The 10,507-nt window shown below is 42.2% G+C and overlaps 1 protein-coding gene across 1 annotated transcript; it reads right to left on the bottom strand.

Annotated features, from left to right (window-relative positions):
• Positions 1-90: 90 nt before the first annotated feature.
• igfbp5a (insulin-like growth factor binding protein 5a) lies at positions 91-9,963 on the bottom strand. The gene is made up of 4 exons (XM_042512946.1): positions 9,178-9,963; positions 2,869-3,080; positions 2,462-2,581; positions 91-1,991 (listed from the first exon to the last, which is right to left on the bottom strand). Exons 1-4 carry the CDS (start codon positions 9,509-9,511, stop codon positions 1,854-1,856), a joined length of 804 nt encoding a protein of 267 aa, XP_042368880.1. The 5' UTR covers positions 9,512-9,963; the 3' UTR covers positions 91-1,853.
• Positions 9,964-10,507: the final 544 nt, after the last annotated feature.

The following is a 10,507-nucleotide window of genomic DNA, read 5'->3' as shown; positions in this document are numbered from 1 at the left end:
TGTCAAGGTCATCAAGATAGCAGTCACCGCAAACACAACCACTGACTCAATATCTTGGCAGAGTTCACACATTTAAGACATGAGTGCAGATTTTTGGGTACATGAACTTTATTTAAATAGTGATTTGTCATTACAAAAAAACGAGTACATCAATTACACGCCTGATAAATATTCCACCGTATTGTTCACATTTATCGTTTTTTTTTAGCTGAGATTCTGAAAGTGTCACCTTGTTGTGTTTACATGTGTGCTAAAATCAAGAATTGGCCGATGGGCCCCTGTCAATGCTCTCCTAATATCACAGTATAGTGATTAGGCATGAGGAATGTCTGAGATTATAAGAGTCATTAAATGAACATGAAGATTATAACAAAAAAAGGATCTGAAGTTGATTTTGAACTATAGGACAAAAAGTGTGTCCTCTGTCATCACACAAAATCCAACAACAAATCTTTCATCCACACCTGAAATTGTTTTCCTCCTTTGTGCCGGAGTGTCCCTCATTCAACAAACCAATGGGTCCACATGCAAATGAAAATTCAAAGTGGTGTGGGGCAGAAGGCACTTGAATTTACATACAAACTCAGCAACCTTGCTCTTTGCAGGATACATGACCTGATCAACCCTGAGAGCAAGCCGACCGATTTGCCTGTGGTGGCAGTGGAGACCCTGCACGTGGACACATAATCAGTGCAGGGCCTTTGCATACGATTTGTGTGCGAAGGGAAATGCACGGCACCACTTTTGACTGACAGTAGCTCAGGTAATGAGAATTTAAAACAGAGTTTCTTACAGTTGAGAACTATAAGAATATGACACATACAGTACAGAACACACACATACAGACAGGAGCACGCACACACACACACACACACACACACACACACACACACACACACACATTGTACACATTTACAAACAGTGGACGCAGTTGTCTGGACTTAAAAAAAGGAGACTGTCAAATATCCAACCTTTTACAGTACATAACAATATGATTGTTTATGAGTGATGTCAAGGTCGTCACATTGTGATTTTGAAAATAATCACCAACTGACAAAATCATTTATATGATTCATAAGCATACAGTTGCTGATTTCTCATTTGATTTTCCATATTTTTAAAGTTGAATTTCTTGAAATTCAAGAAATAAAGCAAATACCTTTGTTTTCTAAAATGCCAAACTATTAAGTGTAAGCTTCTGTTGGCTGTTACAGATTTGGCTCCCATTGGTGCCCACACATGATTTGGTTTTTCTATCCACATTTTCCTACTTAGCAAAGTTGCCCAACAGTGGCAAAGTGTTAGCAATTGTAGGATGTGGGCAGGATTAAAAAGCTTAAGTCATTATTTGATAGCTAAAAGATATGCCTCTTACATAAGGATGTCATTCATATGATTAAAAACTAGTAAAACATGGCTAACTGATATGAGCACTGACTCTTCAATGGTGTCTCCTTGATCACCACTATGACAAAAACATGAAAAAAAGTTGATTTTTAGCCACATTTAAAATATGTCTTGTCTCAGAATTTCCTGGAGTAAATTTCGCATAATATAATACACAACATATTATCAATATTATACAAATATATATAATCCTCTATTATCTATGGATATAAAGAGTTGAGGTGCTAGCTAACCTCGAACATAGTACACGGTCAGTGGGGAGCCAGATTTAACACCTACGTGAAGATTTTCACCCAAGCAAGCTTTTCAGTTCAGCTCCCCTTTTAAAGAAAAACATAAACAGTCCATCACACCTGACCATTAGCATTTTTGCCATATTTTCCTGATTGGCAGTCATTATGTGCGCAAGCTTGATTGGCAGGTTTTAGGAGGGCTCAACGACAGGTTCATTCGTTGCTGTTGCTGCTGCTGTCGAGCTCTTTGCACTGCAGGTCTCCTCCCGCGTAGTTGATGCCGGGGATTTTCACACCAAACCGGTCGACACACCAGCAGATTCCCCTCCTCCGACCACGAGACGGCTTACACTGCAAGCACAGAGTTAGCAGAAAGGGATAAGATGCTGGTGATAAATTCTTTTTCAGCTTTAATGGGTGCAAATTTGCAAATCCTAGGAAAGTGAAGGAATGACCCCCCCTACTCTACCTATGAGCAACCAGTACTCGTTGCCTTTTTGGTTGGATTGGTTTGGTTTTGGCAAGAGGAGTGGAATTGGTTAGAGTTTGGTAAGAATGTCGGAGTAAGCAAATTGGAAGCAGAGTAAGGGAAACCATTGCTTACTGAAATGACCTGCCCTTCTTTACCTGTGACTGGCAAGTGCTTGTTGCCTTTGTTGGTTGGATTAGTTAGGTTTTGGCAAGAGGAGTTGGATTGGTCAGGGTAAGAATCTCGGGGTATGACAATCAGAGTAAGGCAGAGTAAGGTGGGCCATCCCTTTGCTTTTTTGGACAGATAAAAGGCTTGTATCAAAACCAAGATGATGAGGATGAATCCCTACCTGTTTGCGCTTGAAGAAGCCCTTCTTGTCACAGTTGGGGATGTACAGAGAAAGGGCCAAGACCCTTGAGGTGTCCTTCATGCTCTGAATGAGATTATCCAGTCTTCTCCTGCAAGGGCCCTGCATGCAAAGATGTGGGTGTGAGTGTTTGCATGGTCAGAATGTGCACAAGAGTTAAAGAGGATGATTCAAAATGCCTTTGGGAGTATGAAAAAGTAGGGAGGTGGGAAATACCTCCTCTACTTTAATAATTTGGCACTCTGTTCATAACATATGGTCTCGTGTGAAAGTGGCCCTGCGGGGCATCTCGGCTGCTTTGTCAGAACTAGTTTCTTTATACTTATTCCCCTTTTAGCTGAGTCATTTTTCTCTCTGGTATGCCTCTTTGTAATCTCAACTTTACTTACGAACTCAGGCTCCAGTTTATCCAGGCTGAGCGGAGAGAAGTCCAGGTTGCTGGTGGGTCCCAGCCTGGCCAGCTGCTTCTTGCGGTCCTTGGCTTGCTTCATGGCCTGGGCTTTCCGACTGCTGATGTGGTCTCTTCCATATAAGGGCACCTTGCTTTGGGGCAGCATGGACTCTGGGATGGGTAGCATGGTGTCATCATTAGATTCTCTGTCTGGTAGGGAGGCAAAGACAGATGAGGTTACTCACTGTTATCATGCATGTTTGAAGTTAAAGGTGCCCTGTTGGAGTTTCCTTGTAAACAGTTACTTTTACATTCAGCATTTCTCATCAAAATAACCTGTGTGTATCCTAGAGGCCTAATAAAAGTGATGACGGAATTTCTTCTCATAAAACATTTGCAAAGACGATTGCTTGAATACTTCAAATGCTGTGTTGTTTATATCTATCATCAGTTTCTTCTTCTCTGCTGTTTTTTTTTTTTTGGCGTTTACTTAATTTTATGGCAAGGTAGTAACAACAACTTTCACCAGTGGAATAGAGTTAAACTGAGGGACATCATATAGCAATAAAGGTTTTTGTTTTTGCCACTGACTATCTGACAACATCATGGAAAGGATATTACATAGATCCTTTTCGCGTAACCAGAAACAGACCCAAAATTGCTATCACTTAATCTACAAGACAGCATTTAACTAAACTGTAATCGTAGTGTGTAAAGAGCCAGCATATTTTCACAGCTAAGCGGGTGTATTAATGATTAATGCTGACCATACTTGAGTTGGTGACTGCTTGAACAGTGGAAAGACAAACCAAAATGTTTTTTGTGAGTTTTGTTTAATTTATGTTGACTTTTAAAGTGTGTTTTACTATGATAAAATCATTGGGGTTTTTTTGTTGTTTTTTTTAATGGAATTTGGTGGGCTTGGCAATAATGATTTCGGGGCTGTTTCTAGTTTAACAATAGATTCATCTCTGTAGGGATCCTTTCCATAATGTTGTCAGACACTAATAACAACAATTTGAGTCTGTCAGTGGCAAAAACAAGAACTTTTTAATGAATGTAAATTCTATTGAGTATAGGAGACTAGGGTCCAGGTCAAAAAGTACCAAAGTTACCCTTTAATTCTCACTCCCAGTGCACTCAGATTTAACAAGTCTCTGAAAAATATTCATAGTTCAATTATTTTTCTCCTGAAAAAGTCACTGATAACTCTCCCTTAAAGTTCTGCTGTTGATTATATGACATCAAATGTTTGACATCAAATGTTTGAGAATCAGTTGCGCTACTGCATATATGAATATAGGCATGGGGAGACAGAGTACAAACACAACTACAAGAACAAGAATGTGCACCATAGTCCAGCTGCAGTTAGCTGACGCTTGATTCACACAGGATTACTGTTATCAGAGAGCTGTCTCCACCACTCGGTAATTTACACCGGAACTTTACAAATTACAGACATAAAAATAACCCATGATACCAATTATTACAAACAACTTAATGTCCACAGGTGTGATATTAACCCTGTGCAAAACAGGTCTTCAAAGCATTTTTTCTGCTGCTTTCTAGAGACGGTTTGAAGAAGGGTCAGAATCAAGAGCGCTATGATGGATCCCACCTGGATATGTACCTATTTGAGTTGCTAAAATTAAAAAGTCACGAAGGTGCAGGACAGTAGCGTCTACCAATATCGTCAGAACACAACGTGATGATTTCACTGCACCAGCTAAATGCTTATTTAGCACAGTCAGTGGCTACTGGCCAGATTCAGATTGGAAGTGTTGACATACGGAACAACATAGCCTACATTTATGGCAAGTTAGGTTGCCAGTTTGGGGTATATGTAGACCAGGGGTTTTAAAACTTTTATAGCTGGTGACCTAAATGAGATATTTAGTCTCACCCTGGCACCCAGGCCCATGAAAACATACTATTACACTTGTCATGTGGCAAGCCACCAGAAACAGCCGCAGCCCATTTTGGGTCCCAACCCCCACAGAAACCCTCATGTACATGCATCTTTCATCTGTGCAAAAATACAGCTCTTTTGCAACATTTTGGGGAGTCACACACAGTCGCACAAACCTCAGTGCTCGCCCCTCTCCCTTGCCTCGTCCCACCCTCTATTCATACGACCACAGCGACTGTGTCGAGGCCAGAATGAGTGGCTGTGGCTTTCATTCCCAAAGGCACTTTCAACTGATATTTCACTTCATTTTTTGCTTTTAACATGCATTAGCCTTGTATGCATCCTAAGCCACAGCTGGCCCATTTCCACTGCTGTGTCACGCACTTGTTTCCGTTTCATTTTGGCAGATTGCACAATTCTGCACATAAACCCCTCCGTTTCTGCACTGACGTGATTGCTAAGCTACTAAGCTAACCGGGCGGTGAAACAAGGTCACCGCCACGTTGCAAATGATGCTTAAAACCCTCCCGAGCCCCTCCAACCCCCAGTGATGATCATGGAGATCATGATGATGTCATCCGTCCACATAATGACAGCTTCTTGGAAAAAGCGAGAGAGATTCCCCCATCCTCCAGTTTCCTGCTGACACAGTTTTTTTCCTCCTCCAGAGAAAGCTGAGGCAGATCAGCAGCCAGCATAAACCCAATCAAGTCCTCACATGCTAATCCTCGAGTTTGTCTAATCTGACCTGTGCTGACTGATCTTTCATTTTGTCTCTTCTTCCTTTCCCTTTTCCTCATGTTTGAATAGTAAAAAAGCTCCTGGAGAGCCAGATCCCTGCAGGAGTTTGCAACAGCAAAATCCTTCCATGTGTCTCTTGTTTCTTTGCTCTTGACAAGAAATTTTTATGCCTGCTTCCTCTGGAAAGTCAGTGTGAAATCAGTCCAGATAATGTTGCAGAGGAATCTCTTAAGTTGTGCTTAATGCACTTGCAAACACGACAAAAAAGCCAAGTAAATACTACAGTTTCTCGCCTTTGAATTACAGCTTGTATTATTATTTTTCTGCTTTTCACAATAGTGCAATATGCACCCATGCAAAGTGGTGCATTAAAGTGACATTAGGGATGTGTTCAAAATTTTGTCTGTCTTCCTTTTTTTTTAAATTGTGAGACAGTCAGCCTGAAGAGCCAGATCCCTGCAGGACTTTGTGACAGAAAACTTCTTCCCTTGCATATCTGGACAAAGAGTTTTCCTTTGTGTTTTATCTGCAAAATCAACGTGAAATCAGTCCAGATATCGTCGCTTGAGTTTCATGTTTCACATACTTGCAAACATGACAAAAAGGCAACTAAATACCCTGTTTCAAATTTTTGAGTGACAGCTTGTATTATTGCTTGTCATGTCTTTTCACAATAAATGCGCAAAATGCATCCAAGCAGACTGGTGCATTAAATTAGAATTAAGAATGTGTTTAGAATTTCATTTTTCCTCTGCTCCCTTTTCCTTGTATTTTTGAATTGTGATCCTCGAAAGCTGGATTGCTATAGGAGTTCATGAAAGAAAACTTCTTCCTTACGGCTCTTGACAAGTAGTCTTCATCCCTTCTTCATGTGGAAAGTCAGCGTGAAATCAATCCAGATATCATTTCAGAGGAATAACTTGAGTTTCATGTTTCATGCACTTGCGAACATGATGAAAAAGCAACTAAATACTACTGTTTTTAGCTTTTATCTAAGTTTGAATGACAGCTTGTGTTTTTCTTTTAACGCTTTTTTCACATGATAAATGTATATAATGCACCCATGCAGAATGGTGCATTAAAGTAGCATTAAAGATGTGTTAACAATTTAATCTTTTTTGCGCTCCTTTTTCTTCGTGTTTAAATTGTGAGAGCAGTGATCCTGGAAAGCTGGATCCCCATGACAGAAAGAAAGAAAACTTCTTCCTTATGTCTCTTGACATGGAGTTTTCATCCATTCTTCATGTGGAAAGTCAGCGTGAAATCAATCCAGATAATGTTGCAGAGGAATAACTTCAGTTTTATGTTTCATGCACTTACAAACATGACAAAAAGACAACTAAATATTACTGTTTCTAGCTTCTATCCAGGTTTGAATGACAGCTTGTGCTATTGCTTTTCGTGCTTTTTCACATGATGAATGTGCAAAATGCACCTATGCCAAATGGTGCATTAAAGTAGCATTAAGAATGTGTAAAAAATATTGTCTTTCCTTCTCTCCCTTTTTCTCACGTTTGAATTGTGAGACTCCCGGAGAGCAAGATCCCTGCAGAAGTTAGTGACAGAAAACTCCCTCCTTGCATTTTTACTTTGTTTCTTTGCTCTTGACAAGGAGTTTTCATCTGTTTTTCATGTGGAAAATCTCTCCAGATAACGTTGCAAAGGAATAAGTTCATGTGCAAATTGCACCCATGCAGTGGTGCATCTTGTGTTAAAATACACATACATCCCTTTTCTGAATTATAGTATGTATGCATGCACCTATTGGCTTGTTTTTAATTATTTCAAGTGCCTGTTCTGCATGAGGTGTGTATTTATCTGTGTGCATATGGGTTTTGTTTAATTTATATGTTGAGCGAGCGCCCAGCAGGAGATGTGGAGTTAATGGAGAAGCTGGCTGACGGGCAGACAGATGGGGGGATCAGTAACCCACGCTCAGCCTGCATTCTGCTGAATCACTGCACAGCCTGGGCCTGCCTGCAGCGCTGAGACGGAGAGAGAAGGGGGGAGGGAGTAGAGGAGTGGGGGAGACAGATAAAGAGACCAGGGTGGGACTAACAAAGAGTGGTGGGAGGGAGCAGAGGATAGTGTGGGAAAGGGAAGGGGAGATGAATAGAAGTTTTTTGATTATACAACAATTTCTCAGATGCAAATCTGCTCTGAATGATCTGAATGGGTGCTGCCAAAGATTTTCTCAGTGCAAATTTTAATAGTAACCCCCCCCCAAAAAAATAGACTTTAAATGTCATAGCAAGGGAACACGCTTATCTTTGATAAGGCTGATCTGAATGTGACACTGATACATATGTGTGCCAGTGTTTCCCCCTTTCTTATCTTCTGCCTTTTCTTACTGGACTTCCCTCTGAGCAAGAAGAACTGCAGTTCTTTGGCTCGGTCCGCTGAGGTTTAACACAGCCAGCGAGATTATTTATGTTTCCAGAGTGCTTCTATACTAAAGCTCCAATCTGCAGGAAAGTAACACAGAATGGAAAGGGTGAAACTGGGGGTGAGGCGGGGGAGAAAAAGAAGAATAGGGTGGAAAAAGATGAAGAGGGACAGTAGCCAGGCAGGGAAAGAGGAGAAGAGGTAGTGTGGTGGGAGAGAATAGAGAGACAAAAAGGTGGTGTGGGAAAAGGAACAGGTGGTGGACGAAGAGGTGTGTGACAAAAGAACAGACAAAAAAAAGAAACTGTAGAGGGAAAAAATATGATTTCCCACCTTAAAGAGAGCCAACATTTCCCCACAAAGCGCTCCCCAGCACAGCAGACACAGTGACTGTCCCTGATCTCAAAGGAGCCAAAAGGGAGCCTCACAGAGCACTACCTGTAATCTTCTCCCTTGTTTTATGTCGGCTGGGGGCCCCTGAGGCGGCGGGCCACTCACACGAAACCTACTGATTTACAGCTCGCAAGGCCCCATGAGGGCTTTTCAGACCAAGATGACAGGTTGATCGACGCTCGGCACCAATTGTTGACAGAGTTCACAGGGTCAAGGCACAAGACAGGGGCTTTTGAGTCGTGTGCCTCGGTAATGACAGGTGTCAGGATGTCTTAAGGAGGTCGAGTTGACTCCCATCAGCCTTGCTGGCTCCCAAAGAGACACAGAAGGGCACCTGACCTCTTTTTTCATCCTCCACCTTTAGAAAATATAACATACATCTTTGAGTAAAGGGTGTGAATAAGTGTTTTTTTGGGCTAGGGGTAATTTTTCCATCTTTTTTTTTTTAAATTTACCACAGCATCCCTTGCTATATGTGACTTTTTTTTAGTTGGCTAAAATATGTTTTGTTGCTGGCCACCATTCACAACATACATCGCTTTGCTTTTGTATCAGACTCCAGCCTGCTTCTCCAAACTGGCAGGTACAAAAAGCAATACACTGACTTTGGATAAGTACCCCATGCACTTAGAAAAATCCAAACTATCCCTTTAAAATTTCTGCTTAGTCAAGTAGAGCACTGCAGATTAAGTTCTATAATTGAACATAATGAGAGAGAATTACATAAAAGAAGGTTTACATTTACTATAATGAATGCAAAATGAAGCTGCCATCAATTAATGACTGAATTAATTCATTTAATTAATGTTCCATTAAAGTCAGTGACCTGTTTTATTCCAGCCGCTGTGATCTCAATCAGTCATCTCTCCACAAGCCTACCTTTTGACGGATGCAGCAGTTTGTACAACTTCTCGTTCCTGCACACCCCCCGGCCGTGCAGGAGCGCGTGCAGCGGCTTCTCCTCGCCGTTCTTGGGCAGGCAGCGGAGCCCGCGCGTGCACGGCCCGGTGTACACGCCGCACGGCTGGCCCTCTTCGAGCGCGCACGTCAGGCAGCAGCCGCAGCCGGGCTCCTTCACCAGCTGACAGGCCATCGGCACCGGCGGACACATGGAATGGGCCTTCTGATCGCACGGCTGGCACGGCACGTACGACGAGCCGCAGCCGGAAATGCTCAGCAGGGGAAGCACCAGGAAGGAGACGCTCAGCAGCATGGCGCGCTTCTTGGCTAAACTGTCTGATCGAAACCTCAACGATTATCAGCTGTATCTTGTGGTGAATCCTTTCTTTGCAAAAGATTTCAGTCCAAACATCAGGGAGGGGGGAGTGTTGCATCCACAGGTGCTTTGCGCGCTCAACTCCCAAACGTTGCTCGCAATCCACAAAGAGTCACAATGCAAATCCCTTCAACATTGCAATCACCAGTAAAATTTAAAAAAGAAAATATCCAGACACCACGTATGTCCTTTCAGTGATGCCCGGTGCCGTTTACGCGCAAGCGGTTCCTCTCCAAATACGAGAGAGCGAGCCTGATTCCCACTGCCACGCTCTCTGTAGGTTATTTTATCCGCAAAGCTTGTGAGCAAAATGTGTAATCTGTGGCTTTGAGCTTGCCTTTTAAAAAAGAAACAGCCAGAGGCGAAGCCTACAACGATGGGTATGTCAAACAACGTTTGGAGGGGGAGGCGCACTTGTCACTCCGTGCGCTGCGATGCTGATTTCACAGGGCGGGTGCTGGCATGCCTCCAGATCTGCCAGATAGGAGACGATGCTCCTGAAGGCGACTGAATAAGACCTTGTCTCTCTCGCTGCAGAGTGGCCATTTAGTATTCCCAGGCTCTCTAAGACAACATTTTTATTATTATTATAGGTGTTTGTGCTCAAGAACAAGAAAGCTCACTTCTTTAAAGACCACTTCAACGAGGAATATTCAGAAAACTTAATTTGCTGACGAGGTCATTTGAACGACAGCATGTGGACTTCCAAAGCATGCTGTTGGATTCAGAAGTAATTTTTAAGGGGAAAGAAAAGTAGTTTTAGTGTTTACAGACCTCCAAGGGAAGAGTCATATATATAAACGGAGCCATGACTGCAAGTAAGAGGGAACTTGGCAGAGAAAGAAGAAAATGTGACCTAATGCAATAATTCATGTCACATGCAAGACAAACGTGGTTTGTCTAGTTTAAAGAAAACAATCAGCAAAAAGTTAT

This window comes from Plectropomus leopardus, chromosome 24, assembly GCF_008729295.1.
Source record: "Plectropomus leopardus isolate mb chromosome 24, YSFRI_Pleo_2.0, whole genome shotgun sequence".
NCBI classification, from domain to species: Eukaryota; Metazoa; Chordata; class Actinopteri; order Perciformes; family Serranidae; genus Plectropomus; species Plectropomus leopardus.
This window is presented reverse-complemented; position numbering and strand designations above follow the sequence as displayed.

What these genes read in the sequence shown, in the direction of transcription:
- igfbp5a (XM_042512946.1), bottom strand. Translation starts at nt 9,511, where the DNA reads ATGCTGCTGAGCGTCTCCTTCCTGGTGCTTCCCCTGCTGAGCATTTCC. An exon ending in ACTGCTGCATCCGTCAAAAG is followed by an intron (nt 3,081 to 9,177) that starts GTAGGCTTGTGG and finishes CCTCCCTACCAG; the next exon opens with ACAGAGAATCTAATGATGAC. An exon ending in GCTTCTTCAAGCGCAAACAG is followed by an intron (nt 1,992 to 2,461) that starts GTAGGGATTCAT and finishes CTGTGCTTGCAG; the next exon opens with TGTAAGCCGTCTCGTGGTCG.